At 36.9% G+C, this 23,721-nt stretch overlaps 1 protein-coding gene across 2 annotated transcripts in view; it reads right to left on the bottom strand.

Annotated features, from left to right (window-relative positions):
• The window catches only part of nars1 (asparaginyl-tRNA synthetase 1), a 59,468-nt gene that overhangs the window by 18,925 nt on the left and 16,822 nt on the right, over window positions 1-23,721 (bottom strand). For both annotated transcript variants that reach the window (XM_069923983.1, XM_069923982.1), the window contains exons 6-12: window positions 18,698-18,776; window positions 16,458-16,528; window positions 16,158-16,244; window positions 11,586-11,807; window positions 10,786-10,985; window positions 10,144-10,279; window positions 9,799-9,912 (exon numbers count right to left, since the gene is read on the bottom strand). In XM_069923983.1, coding sequence (XP_069780084.1) covers window positions 9,799-9,912; window positions 10,144-10,279; window positions 10,786-10,985; window positions 11,586-11,807; window positions 16,158-16,244; window positions 16,458-16,528; window positions 18,698-18,776 — 909 coding nt within the window. The remainder of the gene's footprint in view (window positions 1-9,798; window positions 9,913-10,143; window positions 10,280-10,785; window positions 10,986-11,585; window positions 11,808-16,157; window positions 16,245-16,457; window positions 16,529-18,697; window positions 18,777-23,721) is intronic.

The raw sequence follows: 23,721 nt of genomic DNA on the forward strand, positions 1-23,721 counted from the left end.
GACCCCAGTTTCGGAATTTGTTGACCACCACTGAGGTAATGGTGGTGTTGTCGATGAACCGTTTTGAGTTTTGTGTGCCCGATGGAGATGTGGGGGGGCTGGTAGTCGTGGTGGGGTGCTGGCTGATGGAGGACCTCAGTTTTCTTCAGGCTGGACTTCCAGGCCAAACATTTTGGCAGTTTCCGCAAAATAGGACGTCAAGCGCTGAAGAGCTGGCTCTGAATGGACGCTGGGTAGGTCACGTCTCCAGAATGGAGGACCATCGCCTTCCCAAGATCGTGTTACATGGCGAGCTCTCCACTGGCCACCGTGACAGAGGTGCACCAAAGAGGTACAAGGACTGCCTAAAGAAATCTCTTGGTGCCTGCCACATTGACCACCGCCAGTGGGCTGATATCGCCTCAAACCGTGCATCTTGGTGCCTCACAGTTCGGCAGGCAGCAACCTCCTGACAAAGGAGGAAAAACCCAACACCCAACCCCAACCAACCAATTTTCCCCTGCAACCGCGTCTGCCTGTCCCGCATCGGACTTGTCAGCCACAAACGAGCCTGCAGCTGACGTGGACATTACTCCTCCATAAATCTTCGTCCTTGAAGCCAAGCCAAAGAAAAGAAGTCGATGAAGAGTAGCCAGATGTGTGTTGCTGTTATCTACGTGGAGAACCAGTGACATTGCATCTGCCGTGGAGCAATTCTGCCGGAAGGCAAATTGTAGTGGGTCCAGATATTTATTAAGGTACATGTTAATTATGACCATGACCAACCTCTCAAAGCATTTTATCACCGTGGATGTGAGTGCTACTGGGCGATAGTCATCAAGGCAGCTCTTCTTGGGTGTCAGGATAATCGATGCCCTTTTGAAGCAGGAGGGAACCTCTATTACTGCAGCAGTGAGAGATTGATAATGTCTGTGAATTCTCTGGCTAGTTGGTTGGCATAGACTTTCAGTACCCTGGCAGGTACTCCATCAGGTACTTCTGATGCCATGCGAAGGTTCACCATGTTCTTTTGTCGGCCTTAAAGACATATCATAGGGTCAAAGAAATAAGGTTGATGATCTAGTAGTTGCAACTGAAAATTGGCAGGTATAATATTGTTGCTGTCGCTGAGTCAAAGCTGAAGCATGATCACAGCTGGGAACAAAATATCTGTGGATAAATAGTGTACCAGAAGGACAGGAAGGTAGGCAGAGGGTTCTGCTGGTTAAAAATGGAATTCAATCTTTGGAGAGAGGAGACATTATATCTACCCCTGTGGGTAGAATTTAAAAACTGCCAGGGTAAAAAGACCCTGATGGAAGTTGTATACAGGCTTCCAAAGATATTGGGGCCTCAACAGCTTTTACAAGTGCTTTGAAGAGACTTCATAATGGATTGTTGTTTACAAAAGGCAACAGATGAAAGATCTTGTTGGAGCTGCTTTCTGTCTAGAAGAGAGCTTGCTGTACATTGTACAGTGTTACAGCCAGCAGCAGGGACTGGAACAGGACAAGCAGGCAAGCTTATGAAAAGCCCATTTGTAAGACGGCCTGGTCAAAGCCCTTGTGGTTCATGCAAGAGGAAAGGACTGGCTGTCTAATGTTTCACTTGGAATAAGGGAAACAAAAAGGAACTCTGTGGTGACCTGAAAGAAAGAGGTAATCATCTGGAGAACCCTGAAGGGGCAAGATTCATCAGCAAGATACTGGAGTGGCTGATAGAAGTACATCAGTTGTGGATGTCCTGGAACAACAAATCTCTCTCCGAAAACCAACAAGAACCTTCATGAGCGGTAACCATTTACCTTTCAAGCACCAAAGCTTGGTGAAATTCATAAATGTTATATTCTGTGCAGAGTATAAGAATTGCCTGCAACCAGTGAACTTGGAGGAATGAGAAGAGAGATTGGAGGGGGGCGTGGCAAGATGGCGGAGAGGACAGAGGTGCGACCCCACCCTTCCTCAGCTAGTTTTTTTTAAGTATCTGTTTTTAAAGTTTATAAAAGTGATTAAAAATTATATTTTTTATTTTTTGGAACATTAGTGGGTTACAATGGCTACTAATGTAAAAAAAAAACTCAATTGCAGAAGTAACTACCTTTTAAGAGTGCTGAAGAATTGAGGCCTACTTGCTTAACTGAAGCCACGGAGTCGATTTTGGGAGTTCCTAAGGCACAGAGAACCCCTGTCCGGCTGAGTATGACGCTGGCGCCGGCTCGATGATGAGCTTGGTTGGTCCCGAACCGCGTGCCCGTGATGTTGGGCGCGTGGGCGACAGCCGAGAGGAACCCGTGAGCCCGCACTGCCGTCGAGTGGGCCGGCGACGCGCAGAGTGGCGTTGGAAGCTGCACCTGCGTAGTCCCTGGCCTTACTGGGCATGCGCGGTGCCTCTAGAGTTCGGGAGTTGCTGGATCGGGTGTGGGCTGTTGTGGGGGGCCCTGAGCGGCAGTGTCCCGAAGTGGTCGGGGTGCTGCCGACAGGTGTTCAGACCCGCAGCTGCACCGGAAAGGGACCGACCACATATGAAGAGGAAGAAGACTTATCTTTACTGGGCAGCACGCAGGAGCAACTGAAACTGGAAACTAGAGAAGGTAGACCTCAAAAAGAGGCACTGGAATCTGGAATGGAGTCTATGTGTGCTGTTTTGGAAGTGACAACTAAATGAATACTATGTCTGCAGTTAAGAGTGATGTTAATAAATGTATCAAATCAGTGGATACAGTGTAAGAAAATTTTTAGAAAAATTGAAACTGCTTTTTTGAATGTAAAAATTAGGTTGAACGTAATAAGGAAAAAATGGAGAAAGCGGAAGATTCTTTTGTGGACTGGGGAATTCAGAAGAAGGAATTATTTGAAAAAAATTGATTCATTGGAAAAATCAATGTTGAAGAAATAATGTGACTGTGGGTCTTCCAGAAGATATTGAAGGTTCCGATCCAATAAATTTTTTTAAGAAATGGATTCCCAAGATGTTGGGCAAGGAGTTTTTTTTTCGGAAGGCCGAGAGTTGGACCAGACACATAGAGCGTTGCAGAAGAAACCGCTTCCGGGACAACTGCCAAGCACGGTTTAATCCGTTGTCTGAAATATCAGGACAGAGAAATGATACTACGGTCGACGGTGCAGACGGCCCGACCAAGTCAATATCCAATAATGACTCAAAATAACAGAGTTTTTAAAGCAAATCTGAGTCAGGAGATTATTAGGCGACGTTGGGAATTCAATTCGCCTAAAGAAGTGTTGTGGCGGAAGGGTTACAAATTTACTTTTCGTTATCCTGCAGTGTTAAAAATCTTTTATGGTAATTTTCAATCTCAATTTTTTGAAAATGACCATGATGCATTAATCTTTGCTAATTCACTACCAGAGTTGCGAGGAAATGGTCGATTTTCGCCGCCGTCGGCAAAAAGGAAGACAGTTGGAAATGGCAATGGGAATAATGGAAAGAAAGAAGTGTTAACTCAAAGTCTTATTGACATTGAAGACCTTGAACAATCATTGGGATTGGAGTCAATGGGTTGAACATATTGATACATATTGATTATATTTGATTATGTTGACGTGAATAATGTATCTCTGGTGTGGGGTGGGGGAGGGGTGGATGGCACTTTGATAGTCATCTGCCACTAGTGGGGTTTACCACATCCAGTTAAAAAAAAATTTTTTAATATTTAGTGGAGGGATAGTGATTTTAAGATATTATAAGGGGAGCGACTTGTAGTGAGTGATTCTATTATTAATTCGTAGGGATGTCTAATCTGAAATTTGAAACTTTTAATGTTCAGGGGTTAAATAACCCGATTAAGCAAAAACGAGTTTTGGCTTGTATTAAGAAAATGAAAATTGATATTGCTTTTTTGCAAGAAACATTTGACTGAAAAAGAACATCTCAAATTGAAGAGAGATTGGGTTGGTCATGTGTTTTTTTTCTTCATTTAATTCCAAGGCAAGAAGTGTAGTGATTTTAATTCATGAGAATTTGCCTTTTGAATTACAATCTATGGAAGGAAATGTTGGGAGGGTTTTAAGGGAGAATTTTAAAATTTTTGCTGAATCTTGAACTTTGCTTAATGTTTATGCACCTAACGTAGATGATGAACGTTTTATTTCTGATACTTTTTTGTTGTTAAATCAGGCTAATGAAAATATTTTAGTTGGGGGAGATTTCAATTGTGTTTTGGATCCTTTATTAGATAGATCTCCAAAGAGTATAAAGAAATCAAAGATGGCAATACAAATTGGGGCCTTGATGAAAGACTTAAATTTGGTAGATATTTGGAGAAGGGTCAATCCTACGGAGAAGGAATTTTCCTTTTATTTGTCTCGACAGTATTCATTTTCTAGAATAGATTTTTTTAAAAAGTTTCGGCACATTTACAAGGAAGAGTATTACAGACAGAATATAAAAGTAGGGTAATATCGGAGCATTCTTTATTTTTTTTTCTTGTTTAAGTTCAGAAGTGGTACGTTCATCTTATAGATGGAAATTTAATACAATGTTGTTGAAAAAAAAGAGTTTGTTACCTTTAAAGAACAGATCACTTTGTTCTTGACTGAGAATGACAATTCTGTAGATAGTCGTTTTGTGTTATGTGTCATGCACTAAAAGTTTATTTAAGAGGGGAGATTATTAGTTATACTACTAAAGTTAAGAAACAGTATATGGCAGAGAGTTTAGAATTAGAGAATCAAATTGCTGAATTGGAGAAGGAATTTCAGAAAGATGTGACAAGATAAGAAAGTGGTTTTGGCTAATTTGAAATTACGTTATAACACATTGCAAACTTATCAATTTGAGCATTTAATTAATCGATCTAAGTAGTGTTATTACGAATTGGGTGAGAGAGCACATAAGTTACTTGCATGGCAGTTAGACGGACCAGGTTTCACGGATTATTAATGCTGTTAAAAAGAATTCAATAGTTACCTATAAACCTCAGGAAATTAATGACCAGTTTTATTCACTTTTATCAAAAATTATATACTTCTGAGGGGAAACAGGATAGTGGAGTTATTTAATCTTATTTATCTAAATTAATGTTACCAGCATTAAAGGAGGAAGATGTTGTGGAAATGGAAGCTCTGTTTACAGAATTTGAGATTAAGAAAGCTACACAGGAGATGCCAAATGGAAACAGATTTTCTGTGGAATTTCACAAATTTTTTTATGAAGATTTATCCTCTGTCTTTGAGGATGTATTACAACAAGTAACTGAAGAGCATGAGTTGCCGGAATCTTGGTCCAGTGCTTTAATTACTATAATTCCGAAAAAAGATCGAGATCTGTTGCAAGTGTCTTCATATAGACCTATTTCTCTACTGAATGTAGATTATAAAATTATAGCAGAAGTGTTAGCAAATTGACTTGCTAAATATTTACCTAAATTGATACATATTGACCAAACGGGTTGTATTAAGAATAGAAATGCATCAGATAATATTCTTCGATTACTTTGGTCAATGCATATCGACAGCAGCCCAGCCTTTGATAGGGTTGAATGGGAATTTTTATTTAAGGTGTTGGAGAAGTTTAAATTGGGCCCTTTTTTTATTGGTTGGGTTAGCTCCATATACAAACCTGATTGCCAGGGTGGTGACAAATGGCCAAGTTTCATTACCATTCAAATTGACGCGTTCAACTCGACAAGGGTGTCCATCGTCACCAGCCTTATTTACATTGGCTATTGAACCGTTGGCTCAAACAATAAGGCAGAATGAACAGATAAGAGGGATGAGAGTTATGGATGACGATACAAGATTAATTTATTTCCAGATGATGTATTGATATATTTGACAGACCCAGAACGATCATTGTCACATCTGCAGGAACGTTTATTGCAATATGAAACATTATCTGGATATAAGGTTAATTGGGATGAGTGAAATTTTGCCAGTTGGAGAAGATTATTCAGAATATAAAAAAGATATTATAAAATTGAAATGGTCTAATAAAATTAAATATTTAGGAATAATCGTAAATGCTGATCATCAATCTTTATACAAGTTAAATTATGTTCCTTTACTACAAAAGATTAAAGCAGATTTAATTAAATGGAAAGATCTCCCATTAACTTTAATTGGTCAAGTTAATTGTATTAAGATGAATATTTTCCCTCTAATTCAATATTTATTTCAGTCAATACCGTGTCCTCTTTAAAAGGGATTTTTTCAGGATTTAAATAAAGCCATGAGAGAATTTTTATGGAAAGGTAAATTATCACGGATAGCATTACATAAACTTACTTGGAAGTATGCGTTAGGTGGGCTTCAATTACCTCATTTTCAAAATTATTATGAAGCAGCCCAGTTGAAATTTATTAGTAGATTGATGGATTTGGACCAACCTCCAAGTTGGGCGAAAGTTGAGATGGTCTGCATTTCTGAAATTGAGGTGCATCAATTTATATATCGATGGAATATAAATTTGTTGCGGGAATATATGCCAATATTAAAGCATTTATTAAAGGTGTGGACTAAAAGAAATAAGATTTTAGGATCAAAAGGTAAATTGTCAATTTTAACCCCATTATATAATAATCAGCTTATTCCTTTTTCAATTTTTAAAAGTATTTAAAGAGTTTGGATTTTAAGGGTATAAAGACATTGCAGGATTGCTTTGTAGAAGGACAGTTTCTTTCTTTTAATCAATTGAGGGAACGTTTTGATATTGCTGAAAATTCTTTGTTGGTTTATATCAACTTCGAGCTCTGGTGAAAGACATGTATGGTAGAGAGATGACTTTACCTGTATTGACGGAATTTGAATCTTTGATTTCTTCTATACCAAAAAAGGGATATACTTCTGTTATGTATCAAGTGTTACCAGACAATATGGATAAACCAGAATGGGAGAAATCTAAGCTTAAGTGGGAAAATGATTTAGCTTTTGTTTTTCCTTACGATTATTGGGCAGATATGTGCTACGTCAGTGTAACTAAATTGATGAATGTATTGTATGGAATGGTTAATTATAATTTTTTAACATCAGTTAGATTTAACTCCAGAGAAATTGGAAAAAATATGGTTTTAGTAACTCGGATTCTTGTTTTAGATGTGGTGCATGTACTGGTACTTTTTTTTTACATGCTGCTTGGTCTTGTGTTCATGTACAACCATTTTGGGAAATTAGGTTAATTTTGGAAAAATTATATAACATTAAGTTACCATTAGATCCATCTATTTTTTTTTAATGGGTTACATGGTCCCTTTAAAGGGACTAGGGCTGGATAAATTTCAAATTGAATTTGTACGTTTAGTACTGTCTGTAGCTCGTAAATGTATAGCAAGTACATGGAAAGATTAGTGATTAATATCTTTTCTTTGGCTTGGCTTCGCAGATGAAGATTTATGGAGGGGTAAATGTCCACGTCAGCTGCAGGCTCGTTTGTGGCTGACAAGTCCGATGCGGGACAGGCAGACATGGTTGCAGCGGAAAATTGGTTGGTTGGGGTTGGGTGTTGGGTTTTTCCTCCTTTGTCTTTTGTCAGTGAGGTGATTAATATAATGCGATGGCAATAATGAATTGAAAGCTTGTATTGTTATGGAAAAAAATTACATACAATTTGCATGATAATTATTCTTTTTTGTTAATAAGTGGTTACCGTATTTGGAATATATTCATTTAGATATACTTTGAGGTATTATATTTTTCACTTTTTTTTAAGCTCTTGCTAAGAGCTGGCTGATGGGGTAGGAGGGGTATAATTTTTTTCTGCTTATGTTATATAAAATTACTTATATTGGATTGTATATTGTTTTTCTATCAATGATTTTCTTAAATAAACAAAGTTTTCAAAAAAGTGAGATTGGACTGTGAGCCAAACAACATTTCTGAACTTGCACACACATTACACACATGTGCTCTTAGAATTAGAAAGGGGTTAAGCTAGGTTAAGAAAATCAATAATGATAAGTTAAAGTTTGATTCTATTTTCATGTTTAAGATAATTAAAAGCAACTTTTGTTTAAATAACCATTCGTCTTGGTGAGTATCTATTGCTGCTGGGTTTTAGGGTTCTCTGGGCTCATAACAATGGGTCCCGTGCAGCTACTGCCTATTCCAAATGTGGTCTGACAAGGGGGAGGTAAAACTTCTTGACAGAAAGTGAACAATGATGGAAATTGTGTCTCAGAAAGTTTAGGACTCCTGTTGTCTTCAGTGTTGTATGACTGACTGATCATTCCAATGCAAGTCGTTCTGGATTTTAATGCCAAGGTATTTGGCCTGTTTGGTTTTTAAAGAGTGACATGCAAGATTTTTATGATGTTTTGCCTGGTTTTCTTTTCCTGATGACATGCATGACATGATGACAGGGATTGAACTACATGTCCCATTTTTGTGACCATTCTACCATGCTATAAAGATATTTTTGGAGAGCACCCTACTCATCAGCTGACTTAATTGGATGGTATACCAAACAGTTTTCCATGTCTAGTGGTGCTTGTGACTTTTCCATGAATGTCGTTGATGTAGAGTAAAAACAAATATGGGCCTTACACTGTGCCCTGGGGTGTATCACTTAACACTCGGCGCCATTCAGAGCGTTTTCCATGCATGCACACTTGCTGGAGGGATGTGATGCTGAGGCTGTACAAGACACTGGTAAGGCCTCATGGAGTACGCACAAGGTATAGTTTGAGAATCCTTTAAGAAAAGATGTGCTAGCGTTGGAGAGGATTCGGACAAGATCACAAGTATGATTCCTGGAATGAAGGGATTAGCACATGAGGAATTTTTGATGTCTCTTGGACTGCACTCCTTGGAGTTCAGAAAAATGAGATGGACCTCAGAAACATTTCAAATGTTGGAGGACCTGGACAGAGTAAATGTGATAAAAGTTGTTTTCCATGGTCATGGAGTCTAGGACAAGAGGGCAGACTTCAGGATTGATGGGTGCCTATTTAAAACAGCTATGTGGAGGAATTTCTTTCACCAGAAAGTGAACTCTGGAATTTGCTACTATGGGTTGCTGTGTAGGCCAGGTCCTTGGGTGTATTTAAGGCAGAGATTGGAGATATCTGAATCGTCAGGGTATTCAAGGTCATGGGGAGAGAGAAGGGGAGTGGCCCTAAGTGGAAGAATGCATCAGTTCATGATGGAATGACAGATGACTTGATGGGCTGAATGGCCTACTTCTGGTCTTATGGTAAGATTACAGGCGAACTACTTAAATAAAAACAAATTAAACAAGCATAAAAAGTGGCTTTATCAAATAGTTGACATGTGCTTTTTAAAATGATTCTTTCTTCAGTTGTAGGGGATACCATTAGACTAGTTTCCCCTGAGGTTAAGGCAACTAATTGCACAAATTCGAAATGAAGTCAAATTGAAAGCAGCAGGTTCGCATCTGTAAAGAACTTCAGTGAATCACTTAGGTTTTAACAAGTTAGAGGAATTCTGATGCTAACGTGCAAATTGCCTAAATTGTTAAGTTCAATTTCACAATACCACATGGTGGATTTTGAACTCATAGTTGAGGGAGGAGCAGGAATAAAACAGCCAAGTTTCACTTGTTATTACCATCCAATAATCCTTAAAAATGCAGACATAAATGTATTTTGGCTACAGACTTGAGATTAACCTTGGCCCAAGCAAGGGATATTACCTTCTGGAAGGAATAAGAGTAAGAAAAAGGAAAATGTAATTGCAAGCAGAAACTAAGTAATATCAATAGCAATTTCAGAAATGTTCTTTGGATGAGAACTCCACATGTACAGCAGTACTTCCCTTAGTTAATATTTAACCAACCCCTCCCTTAGGATCACTTCCCTTTTCTCAATATTTGCAAAGTGGTCAACATTATACTTAATATAATAATTACCTCTCCAAATTCATAGAAGGTTCCATCATCTTTCTTAATATCATGTTCTCTTAGCCACGTGATGGCCTCAGCATAATTCATTCGTTTGAAAGGCCGGCGAGGAGGCTGGAAATCCTGATTTCAAAAAAAAAATATTGCCATAAATAGATGGATTACTGTACAGAGTTCAAGAAGAGTGAATAAATGATTAACGTTACTGTTTTAAAAATACAAATATAATTCAGACAAGTTAAGAAAGAGTTCATTTTTTTTTAGAAAAGTTGCTTTATGTAACTAATGCAAAAAATTCTGTAGAGCTACATAGGGTACAAGTTACACAAAATCTAACATATATAGTTTACTTACCGGGTGTAGTTCACGTACAAGTTCGCCATGAGGAGATTTGAGAATACGATCAACCACATCACAAACAAGGTACTCCAAACGGTTGAGAAGCTCATCAAAAGTGATGAATGGACATTCTGCCTCAATATGTGTGTATCTGAAAATTTCAACAGAAAGTGATGTCCGTCAAAGTTTCCCCAATAGCTAAGTTTTAATCAGAGAGAATAGAATCTGTGCAGAGAAATAATGAATGCTTTGATTTCAGTTGCTTGAATTTTCATTGGTGCCCACTGAAGTATTTTCACGAGTTCAACGGCAATCGCTCAACAAAGGGAAACAAACCATGTGCAGGCAGCTGGAAGCTAGGACAGTCATTGTGGGCTAAGAGGCCTAATCCTGTGTTGTACTGTTCTGTTCTATGTTCTTTACATTTCATTGTCTAATCACTAAAATGTGACATGGTAAAATAATTTTCATCTTGAATTAAAGTAATGCTGACCAGTATGAAAAAAACTGTATAGAAGTATGTTTAGTTTGCCATTTGCAGATGCAGCCACATGCAGAAATTCCTCAAGCTTAGTTCACCAAATTTAGTTACTTTTGCTATCCCAGTCTCAATCCTTTCCTGATAGTGTTAGAATGTAAAAGAAAAAAAACACCAACTCTGCCAGGTGTCTGCGAGTCCGGGACTGCTCAGCACGGTAGGACTGGGCTATGCAGAAAACATCCCCAAGAGAAGGGATGCAGGTCTCCAAGTACAGTTGAGAAGACTGTGTCAAGAAGGCCTCTTCACCAAAATAATTCAGTTTGAATAATGTTGAGCCTCCTTCAACCTGTGTTTGGACCAGTGTGGGTGGAGTGACCTGAAAGAGAGCAAAGAGTCATTGTGCCCCACATAACAGCTCACTGAATTTGTTCACATCAGTTTCAAGTTGCAAACTATGATCATTAATCCACAAAGTGCACATTACCAAGAGGGTTTGAAATCAGGTGGTCATGTTCTCACATTTCTTGATGAACTGCCATTTCCCAAACATCAGGTTGGACTTTTATCCCACTTTGTGGCCAAAGCAAGAACACCATGCATCTCCTTCAATCACATGGTGAAAAGAGGCCAAGATGGCCTGAAGAAAATTGACACGTACTTTCTCAAATAATAAAGATTCTTACTGTTCTCAACACTTTAAGCATTGCATAATTTATGGTTGCAATACTTTTTTTTTAAAGTTTTTCTAATTGTATTGCCACTAAAAGGGACAAATGATTCTCAACCACCATTTATGAACAGCTATATGCACATGGGTGCTTGCACCCGTAACAATTATTGTATCAATGTAATGGAGACTTTCAACTCCATGAAACAGAAACATGACAGGAGTGCCCACGTATTTTGTTATCTCAATTAATTATTTAAGTTTACTGCAGTCACTACAAATAAAGCAATGAAGAAATGAGAAACCTACTTCAAAGTAGTCATTGTCAAAGAAATGGTTCCGAAAGCACTGCACTAGAGCAGAGCGAACTTTGAAGATCTTGGACATGTTCTCGCCACGGAGCATCATGTGACGGTTGTTGAGCTGAACATCTACATCAGATTCTTCATTAAGCAGGTTATCTACACCTCCAGCTGGAGCCAAACCAATCAGTTCCCAGTAATCACAAATCAATTCATGCCCTCCTGGAGCCTGGAAAAGAAAAGCCAAGTCACATGGATCAGGTAGGCTATGACTGCTGAAGATCTAAATAACATTTTCCAAAGCTGTTCCCAGCAAAGCTCTTGGTTTCAATTTGTGCCAAGGCAAATAATGGCAGGAGAGAGAGGGCATGGCAGGACAGAAAGGGACAGGAACGAAACAGTGATGGTGCCATAAGAATGTCTGCCTGCAGATTTTTGGGAAATCAATTTATTCAATCAGTTATGGGCATTCACAAGCTGGTAGGCCAACTCCCAGAACTAGGTTGGACCAAGTGTTGCAATTGCAACTCATCAAGCTTGGGAGTACAAAGCTGTTCCCAGCAAAGCTCTTGGTTTCAATTTGTGCCAAGGCAAATAATGGCAGGAGAGAGAGAGGGCATGGCAGGACAGAAAGGGACAGGAACGAAACAGTGATGGTGCCATAAGAATGTCTGCCTGCAGATTTTTGGGAAATCAATTTATTCAATCAGTTATGGGCATTCACAAGCTGGTAGGCCAACTCCCAGAACTAGGTTGGGCCAAGTGTTGCAATTGCAACTCATCAAGCTTGGGAGTACAAAGGACGGAGGTAGATCACTTTTCCGCTAGTCTTGGTTATCGATTCTGAGTGCTACCCTGGTTGATGGCTCTGAAAAAGCAGCAGCTGTAGGTGGTACAACCTACTGTATGCTCATATAATTTAACCTGCGCCAATGCAACCCCACTAAAATGAACATTACTGCAAAAGCCAATATCACGTTTCTGCCAGTCGTCTGTCCTAACTGTAATTCAGCAATAATTTCCTCCCTTCAGTTTCTGTGGGGACATAAATAGATTGAGATGACCCATATAGAGAGAGTAAGAATGCAGAGCACTGAGTTGCAAGGCTGTAACTGGTAAAATGTCACAAGGACAAGAGATTGATTTGTAGTGGTGAATTGGGTGATGGTACTGAATGTAGAGTTAGAAGAATGTTAATATTATGAAGTAACTTTAGAAAAGGCTGTGAATGAAATGGAGAGGTGAATGAGAGAGCATGAACATGTCAACTGGATATAAATATTTTTTTAAAAATGAAGTAATCCACTTTGGCATGCAGAGGGTAGAATAAAGTTACATTTTAAAACAAGAAATGTTATTCAGACTTGGGTATCTGTATACAGAAAAGGTACTTCAAACTAAGGTGAAGTTCAAATCAAAAACAAAATTAGATACAACTCCAAGATTCTTTTTTCCTGTGAGCCAGACAGAATTTCTACTTATCAGTAAGTGTAACCTGTACATGAGAAGATACATATTCAAAAGAGAGAAATGTAAACAAACTGACTGTGCAATATAGGATTAAAAAAAACATTTTCAGGAATAAATAATGTGCAAAGTTAAGAGTCCTAAAATGAGTTTCTGATTGAGTCAGCTGTTTAGAAATCTGATGGTGGAAGGGTAGCAACTATTCCTGATGATACGAGTCTTGTGGCACCTATACCTCTTTCCTAATGGCAGCAGTGAGAACAGAGCATGTCCTGGCTGGTGTAGATCATCGATGATAGCTGCTGCTCTCTGATGGCAGTATTACGTGTAAATTTTCTCCAAGGTGGGGAGAGGTTTCCTGTGATGTACTGGGCTGCATCCACTACCTTTTGCAAGGGCTTTCCACTTAAATGTATTGGTGCCCCCTTAACAGGTCGTGATGCAGCTGGTCCGCACTTTCCATCGCACATCTGCAGAAGTTTGAGGTTTCCGATGTCATACAGAATCTCCCTCAGCTCTCCCAAGGAAGTACAGGTGCTGACGTGTTTTCTTCACAATTAAGTAAAGAAAGTGTTCACTTTTACCACAAAGAACTATAATAAAGGAATGAAGAAACTTCAAAGCAATTTTGTAGGTCATGGGAATGCCAATATTTAGAATAAACAATTAGCACAGGAGGCTGAAATTGACAAAGATGTGCTGAGACTTTATTGAAGGTTGTTTCGTTGGTTTCTCTTAAGCTTCAAAGTACACTCAATCCTTTACTGTCTTCCTAACTTGCTCATGCAACTAGTCTACATACTAGTCAAGCAAAAGCCTGCTGAAATTCCAGACATACCCGACCCAACAATCAAAGGTCCCAAGGTTCCTTTTATTGTCATGTAATAATACATTAAAAATAATATACTTCAACTTTTGTCTGCTGTAAGGCAGAGTCACCATGAGCATTCTGCAGTGCAGAAGAAGCTTTTAACCATTAAATTACACAGTTCAGACTTTGCTGCATGTTCTCGTGCAACTAATGACAGGCAATAAACGATTTTTAAATGCAAAATTTAAAAAAATAACCGTAAGCAAATCCATGCTCCTTGGGTCATGGCATTATCCTGATTAAGATGCACCTTCAAGACCAATTCAGCTTTTATAAAGTACGGGGTCCAGAACCACACATAGGTATTCAGATATTTTTAAACCACGCTTTGTGTCGTTCCTTCTTTTTTATATTCCAGCCAATTTGTTTTAAAAAGCTTTGTAAAATGATTCTTTTGTCCTCTGAATTATATTTTGTACACAGTGAACAAGAACCATGCAATTCTCTTTTTAACTATTCTTTATTTTCTGCTCCGAAATGATGACCTGAAACCTATACATGCTGACACACACAAAATGCTTGAGGAACACAGCAGGTCAGCAACATCCATGCAAGGCAAATTATAGTCATGTGTTTTAGTCTGAAACCATTCATCAGGAATAGCAAGAAATAAACATGCCCGAACAAAAGGAGGAAGAGGAGCACAGGTAGGAGGTATGTGATACGTGAATACAGGTAAGAGGAGGGAGATATGGAAAAAAAAAGCAAGGTTATAGGTGGAAGAGGACTGAGGAAGAGTAAGGAAGGAGTGGGAAGTTGGAGGAAGAAAGCTGGGGATGACGGTAGAGAGGGGTAAGGAGAAGGAACGGAGTGAGAGAGAGGGGAGAGCTAGGGATAAATAATCCTCATTTATTGAAAATTTTTTTTGAAGCCAAACTGACCTCACGGGTTGGGGGCAAAAAAATTCACTCGACATGAAATTAGAACGATGACTGTCCTCGGTTCAGGTAACTCCCTCCCCTCTCTCCATTTCTTCATTACCTTCCCCGATTTTTCTCTCCAACTCTCCCTCTACTAGCCACAAGCAGTCAGAAGTATCCTTTGTCATCAAGGAGAGCAGCCTCCTAGACAGCAGCGGGGCCTCGGTGGGGAGATGTCAGTGATCGGTGGCAGACAGCATTTTTTTTTGGAGAGAATTAAACATAATTTTAATGCTTAAAAACCCTTCTCTTGTTGTATTTTAAACACTGTTACAAGTGATTTGCTGTTGCTACTGGGCAGTTTTGAAAAAAATGATCAGTTATCCAATAATCGGAGTTGTTCTGTAATAAATTTAATGGCTTTAGTTTGAGCAGTAGGACAGTGAAACTTGGTGATTGCCTGTGCAAAACCTCGCCTGGATAGATAAAAACTAAATTTGGTTCAATAGACAAAAGAGATTTCATAAACTCACCTCAGGTCATTTGAATCAATTCCAATTTCTCCAAATACTCATAATTCAAAATGATATATTTTCATAATATGCAGAGCTAACATTTGACTTTCTTTGTCACCTTCTTTAACTAGTCACATCAGTAAATTTCCAATCTAAAATGATCAATTCTTTAATGATCTCTGCAAGATCATGATCCCTATTGGAGTCGTATTTTGTTCACATCTTTTACAAGGCTTGGGTGGATACCCTAATTGGAAAACCTCCAGATACTCACTATACCAGAATATTAAAAGAATTCTTATTGAAGTCATTCACCAAATCTGAAGTTATTACCTATCACAAATTGTTCTTCTCAATCTATCTGCAACCTTTAAGGCAGCTGAGCTTGGATGCTTCCTCAAATATTTTCCATCAATTTCTAGCTGGGTGGAGATGCACTTCACTAGTTCCATTATTGTATATCCAATTATTGCTGAAAGAAACTCCTTTTACAATGTCTTCTCTTCTCTCAGCTGCTCTATTATATAAAGTGACTTTCAAGATCAATCCCTCATCATTTTACCACTTCTTAACTAATCAATGGACAGTTTGGGTTACTTTACAATGCTACAGGTGATACATGAATACAAATTGTTACCGTTTCTATCCACTGTGAAAACTGATAAAAGAAATTACTCAATAAATTGCTATTTTGTAATAATCTTGTGGATTGTTAAGTAAAAAGCTATAAAAGGCAATTAAAAAGGTGTTCATTTTTTCATGTTTTTTTCCCCCACTTTTACTAAATTCTGTCTTCCTTTTAGTTTTATATCATCATTTGGAGCTTGAAATAAAAATATTATGAGTATTATTGAAAATATCTTTACCATTTTCCCTTCTGGTACAACTTGTAAGGTTCCATAAACTGCAATGGAACTCTCAGTTGATAGGACTAATCCATTGTAGCACTGACACTGAAAGATAAATAAATAAATAAATATTAGAATATTAGAACATGGAAAGAAAGTTTAATTTCCTCACATTGAAGCTTTTGAAGTTGGGAATTGCTCAACATTCATGGTAAACAAAACAATTAGAGTAGAAATTAATAATGTCATCATCACATTTTCAAGATGACAGGCTGAACATTAAATGAAATGCTTGTGAATGTTTCTGAAAATGATTACCAGCTCATCACTGAAAATACATTGTAGAAATCCTGTGCCATCACGCAGAACAACGAACATGAAGTTCTTTCCTGTTGAGATAAGTAATTTTATTTAAAATTATAAATTTATACTGATGAATGGTATCATTGCTTACTCCCTTTTTACTTTATAAAGGAAATAAGGTCACGTATATTGCAATAAGGAAACAGAAACCAAGAGTACTAACAATATTAATCACAATTTCTCTTTTGCAGACCCAGATTGCAGAAAAAATAATATTAAAAATGTCAAGTAAATATCATGAAACATGAAAGTAAAATTTTAACTTTTAAAATACATAACTTTATCCTACATTGTATCATTCCAATCTGCAAATTTCAAAAGGATATTCTTGTAAGGTGATCTGTTGAAATGCTATGGGTTTTTTAAAATCTTTGGACAAAAGATCAAGATGTAGATTAAATTTCGACAGACTCCAGAAATAAATAGCAAAGGAAAAGTCATTGCTAGTTGTAGTTTATAACTTCATCCCCCAGCCAATACTGCAGAACAGAGGATAAAACAAATAAGAGAATTATACTCTGATAATTCTTGACAAAACAAGAATTAAGAGAAGAATTATACTCTGATAATCATACACAATTTCAATCTTCATACAAGTTAAGCAACTCAAAGTTTGCCTTGAGGATTTCTAGGAATATACTATGGTGAAATCAAGCAGAAAACTGTTATTTTATATTTGGCGACAAATAACGAGACAAGATTATTCAAGTATAATTATTCACCGAGTAATCCTCAAGAGTGACAAATTGTTAGAAGTTCTGATTTAGTTTGAGTGAGAAATAAAGGGAAATATGTGTGTCACACTTAAATATCAAATTTAGAAAAGATAAGTGGAGAAAGGGATCCCAAAACCCAGCAGCAATAGAAATTCACCAGTTGCTTTTAATCATCTTTAAGCATGAAAACAGGATCAAACATCAGCTTATTACAATTAACTTAAGCGCCTTCTAAGCGCACATGTATGTAATGTGTGTACAAGTTCAGAAAAGTTCTTTGATTCACAGTCCAATCCACTTCTCACTCCTCCAAGTTCACTGGTTACAGACAATTCTTATACTGTGCACAGAATTAAACATTTTTGAATTTTGCCAGGCTTTGGTGCTCGAAAGGTAAATGGTCATCACTCAGGAAGGTTGTTGTAGGTTTTCAGAGAGATTTGTTGCTCGTTGGACACAAACTGATTCCTTTCAATCAGCCACGTCAGTGCCTTGCCCCATCAGGATTTTCCAGATGATAACCTTTCTTTCAGGTCACCACAGAGTTCCTTTTCTGTTTCCCTTATTTCAAGTGAAACATTATACAGCCAGCCATCTCCTCTTGTATGGTCCACAAGGGCTTTGACCAGGCTGAACTAAGAACTCACAACCTGTTTTCAAAATGGGGTTTTTCCACAAGCTTGCCACCCATTCAGCGGAGCAAACCACATTCTGGGTATTTCCTCAACTTCATTTCACTGCATCAGTCAATGACATCCATGAATTAACCCAATCTTGAGTGTGTCCTGTTAACTATCAATGAGGTTTCAGTGCTCCCCACCATGGTCCATCCACCTAGTACAACTGGCGTCGACTTTGCATAGGCTTTAAATGGCCTGTTAAAGGAGCTGATGATAGTCTATTTTAAAATATGCTAATAAAATTAAAACCTTTACAGGGTAATTTGGTATAAAAATATTTTGACAGCATCACTCCACTGGTCAATAGCAAGTGCCAGACATGGCGGGGGTGGGGGCAAGGGAAATCATATATAATGGGTATAGCTCAAAACCTACATTTTAGGTGGAAATTCCAGGGTTGTCCTATATGCCGGCATATTCACAATATGGTTCAGTGAGATACGAGAATTTAAATGGAAGTTAGGAGATCTGCATACAATGTATAACATTTCAGCATTGTATTTTTAATAAATTGTATCAAGATTCAAATCTACTGCTTTAAACCAAAGTGGAAATCATTCAAAGGTTCCTTTTATTATCATGTTATAATACATTCAAAATGTAATATAGGATATACATGATTTGCTTTGACTTTTGTCTGCCACAAGTTTGGAAGCCTATTGAAAGCGCTAAATAAAATCAGACATTTCATGATATGAGATCCCTGTGCCTGCCAGGGAATGACAGGTTGAACCTGCTGCTCAATATCTCTTCCCTGAAATTCATTTATAAATTTCATTAAAAAAAACAGAAAATTCACCTTGTCTCCGTATCCTGTGCACCCAACCAAAGACTTTCACTCGCTTGCCTCTATATGTTTCTGTGGCTTGAATTTTTATCTGGAAAAAAAAAAGCAGAGATCGAAGATTCAAATTCAGGAAGAGTTGTGCTTGTGCAAGCATGTGGACCTTTTTCATTGAGAAAATTATGATAAGCTGCAAAGCTCTGCTAGATTTGTTGAAGCAGTCATTTATAGCAATTAAAAACTGTCCAGACAGGCACTTAAATATCGAAGGCATGGAAAGGCTATAGGCCAAGTGCTAGCAGATGGGATAAAATGATCAATATCTCAGAGTCAGTAGTGGGTAAAATGGTCTGTTTCGATGCTGTTTGATTCTATAACTCCAATATTCCATAATGTAACTGACTTATATACCTTGTAGATAGAGTGGCATTGGGGTGACAGCAAGTGAATATATCACTGCACGATGCCCAGTACCTGACCTGTTCTCATCACTATTATGGTACATAGCTGGTTCAGTGGAGTTTTTTGTCAACAGTGACCCTCAGGATGTTAGCAGTGGGGGCTTGGGAATGACAACACTATTGAATATAAAGGGTGGACAGTTATTTCCTTCACATCGGTGGGATAAATCTTAATTGCTACTCACCAAATACTGTATACCTGAATGTTACCATGTCTTGTTACATGAATAGATTCATTTGTTTTGTTTTGTTTTTTTATTTTTCACACCATAAACCACATGAACCATGATACATACTTTTTCCTTTTCAAATATATACTGTGCCATTTTCTCCCCCTCATCTCCCTCCTCCCATCCCACCCTCCCTACCTCCCCCCCCCGTCCATTTAAAGTACAAAATCTAGGATACATTAAACCAGTCAAACAATGTTGTCATTCAATAAAAATAAACAAGAAATTCCACTGAGTCAATTCTTTTCATTTCCTTCTCCTTTCGTTAATTTTGGTAGTGAATGTCCCCGGTAGGTTTTCTCTATTGTGTTTCATGTAAGGCTCCCATATTTGTTCAAATATTTCAATATTATTTCTTAAACTATGATATTTTTTCTAATGGAATACATTTATTCATTTCTATATACCATTGTTGTATTTTCAAATTATCTTCCAATTACCAGGTTGACATAATACATTTTTTTGCTATGGCTAGAGCTATCTTAACAAATCTATTTTGTGCACCATCCAAATCAATTCCAAACTCTTTGTTTTTTATGTTACTTAGGAGGTAGATCTCTGGATTCTTGGTATATTGTTTTCTGTAATTTTATTTAATATTTGGTTTAGATCTTCCCAAAATTTTTCTACTTTCTCACATGTCCAGATTGCATGAATTGTTCCCATTTCTTTTTTACATCGAAAACATCTATCAGTTACTGTTGGGTCCCATTTATTTAACTTTTGAGATGTGATGTATAGCCTGTGTATCCAGTTATATTGTATCATACGTAACCTCGTATTTATTGTATTTCTCATCGTTCCAGAACATAACTTCTCCCATGTTTCCTTTTTTATCTTTATATTTAAATCTTGTTCCCATTTTTGTTTAGTTTTACCATTTGTTTCCTCATTCTCCTTTTCTTGCAGTTTAATATACATATTTGTTATAAATCTTTTGATTATCATTGTATCTGTAATCACACATTCAAAGTTACTTCCCTCTGGTAAACTCAGACTGCTTCCTAATTTGTCCTTCAAGTAGGATCTCAATTGGTAATATGCCAGCACTGTATCTTGAGTTATATTGTATTTATCTTTCATTTGTTCAAAGGATAATAATCTATTTCCTGAAAAACAATTTTCTATTCTTTTGATCCCTTTTTTCTCCCATTCTCTAAAGGAAAGATTATCTATTGTAAAAGGGAGTAACTTATTTTGCGTCAATATTAGTTTTGGTAATTGATAATTTGTTTTATTCCTTTCTACATGAATCTTTTTCCAAATATTGAGTAGATGATGTAATACTGGAGAACTTCTATGTTGTACCAATTTTTCATCCCATTTATATAATATGTGTTCAGGTATCTTTTCCCCTATTTTATCTAATTCTAATCTAGTCCAATCTGGCTTTTCCCTTGTTTGATAAAAATCTGATAGGTATCTTAATTGTGCGGCTCTATAATAATTTTTAAAGTTTGGCAGTTGTAAGCCTCCTTGTTTATACCATTCTGTTAATTTATCTAGTGCTATCCTCGGCTTCCCCCCTTTCCATAAAAATTTCCTTAATATTTTCTTTAACTCCTTGAAGAATTTCTCTGTCAAGTGTATTGGCAATGCCTGAAATAGGTATAATATCCTTGGGAAAATGTTCATTTTAATATAGTTTATCCTTCCTATTAGTGTTAATGGTAAATCTTTCCAATGCTCTAAATCGTCCTGTAATTTTTTCATTAGTGGATAATAATTGAGTTTATATAGTTGGCCGAGATTTTTATTTATTTGTATACCTAGGTATCTTTTTGCTTGCATTTGCCATCTGAATGGTGATTCCTTCTTAAATTTTGAGAAATCCGCATTATTCATTGGCATTGCTTCACTTTTATTTACGTTAATCTTGTAACCCGACACTTCTCCATATTCCTTCAATTTCTTATATAATTCTTTTATTGATAGTTCAGGTTCTGTTAAGTATACTATAACATCATCCGCAAATAAACTGATTTTATATTCCTTGTCTTTTATTTTTATCCCTTTATATTATTTTCTTTTCTTATCAATTCTGCTAGTGGTTCTATAGCTAACGCGAACAATAAGGGTGATAGTGGGCATCCCTGCCGTGTTGACCTACTTAAGTTAAATTGCTTTGATACATGTCCATTTACTGTCACTTTCGCCAATGGTCCCTTATATAATGCTTTAATCCAATTAATATACTTCTCTGGTAAACTGAATTTTTGCAATACTTTAAATAAATAATTCCATTCTACTCTGTCAAAGGCCTTCTCTGCGTCTAAAGCAACTGCTACTGTTGGTGCTTTACTCCCTTCTACTGCATGAATTGTTAATAAATTTACAAATATTGTCTGTTGTGGGTCTTTTTTTAATAAATCCAGTTTGGTCTAGATTTACCATTTTCGGTACATACTCTGCTAATCTGTTTGCTAATAGTTTAGCTATTATCTTATAATCTGTGTTAAGTAATGATATTAGTCTATATGACGCTGGTGCGAGTGGATCTTTCCCTTGCTTTAGTATTACTGTAATTATTGCTGTTTTACATGAATCTGGTAAGCTTTGTGTTTTATCAATCTGGTTGATTACTTCCAGGAGGGGCGGAATTAATAAATCTTTAAATGTTTTATAGAATTCTATTGGGAATCCATCCTCTCCTGGTGTTTTATTATTTGGTAATTTTTTTATTATCTCTTGTATTTCTACTATTTCAAATGGTTCTGTTAATTTATTTTGTTCCTCTATTGGTAATTTTGGTAGTTCAATTTTAGTTAGAAATTCATCTATTTTCCCTTCTTTCCCTTCGTTTTCAGTTTGGTATAATTGTTCATAGAATTCTCTAAAGTTTTCCTTGATCTCCTTTGGATTATATGTGATTTGTTTGTCTTTTTTCCTTGCTGCCAATACCATTTTCTTAGCTTGTTCTGTCTTAAGCTGCCATGCTAGAATTTTGTGCGTTTTTTCCCCTAGTTCATAATATTTCTGTTTTGTCTTCATTATATTCTTCTCCACCTTATATGTTTGTAGTGTTTCATATTTTATTTTTTTATCTGCCAATTCTCTTCTTTTAGTTGTATCTTCCTTCATTGCTAATTCTTTTTCTATATTTACTATTTCCCTTTCCAACTGCTCTGTTTCCTGATTATAGTCCTTCTTCATCTTGGTTACATAACTTATTATTTGCCCTCTAAAGAACGCTTTCATTGCATCTCATAGTATAAACTTGTCTTTCACTGATTCCGTATTTATTTCAAAATATATTTTAATTTGTCTTTCAATGAATTCTCTAAAATCCTGCCTTTTGAGTAGCATGGAGTTTAATCTCCATCTATACATTCTTGGAGGAATGTCCTCTAACTTTATTGTCAATATTAAGGGTGAATGGTCCGATAATATTCTAGCTTTATATTCTGTTTTTCTTACTCTATCTTGCATACGAGCTGATAACAAAAATAGGTCTATTCTTGAGTATGTTTTGTGTCTAGCCGAGTAATATGAATATTCCTTTTCATTTGGGTGTTGTTTCCTCCATTTATCCAAAAGTTGCATTTCTTCCATCGATTTAATTATAAATTTGGTTACTTTGTTCTTTCTGTTAATTTTTTTCCCCAGTTTTGTCCATATTAGAATCCAAATTCAGGTTGAAATCCCCTCCTATTAATATGTTCCCTTGCGTATTTGCTATCTTCAAAAAAATATCTTGCATAAACTTTTGATCTTCTTCGTTAGGTGAATATACATTGAGTAGATTCCAAAACTCCTAATATATCTGACATTTTATCATTACATATCTCCCTGCTGGATCTATTATTTCCTCTTCTATTTTAATTGGCACATTTTTACTAATTAATATAGCTACTCCTCTTGCTTTTGAATTATACGACGCTGCTGTTACGTGTCCTACCCAATCTCTCTTTAATTTCTTGTGCTCCATTTCAGTTAAATGTGTTTCTTGCACAAATGCTATATCATATTTTTCTTTTTTCAGTAAATTTAGCAGTTTCTTCCTTTTAATTTGGTTATGTATTCCGTTAATATTTAAAGTCATATAGTTCAGCGTAGCCATTTTATACTTTGTTTATCTTCCCTTACCGTTTCTCCATCATCACCTTTCCTTCTTATCCATTTCTGCTTTCTTGTTTTGAACACTTTATAAGACAACATTTCTAAAACATCAAACATTTTCCTTATTCTCCTATTTAAAACTTCTTTAACCCCATTCTCCCCTCCCCCTCGAGTTGCCCTTTATCCCTTGTCGGACAACCACATCTCCCCTCTCCATTTGGATTTGCGCATTCACTCGCAAACGTCAGCTGATTTTGCAGTGACCGTAACTCCTCCTCCCCCCCCAGCC

Source organism: Narcine bancroftii, chromosome 3 (assembly GCF_036971445.1).
Source record: "Narcine bancroftii isolate sNarBan1 chromosome 3, sNarBan1.hap1, whole genome shotgun sequence".
NCBI lineage: Eukaryota > Metazoa > Chordata > Chondrichthyes > Torpediniformes > Narcinidae > Narcine > Narcine bancroftii.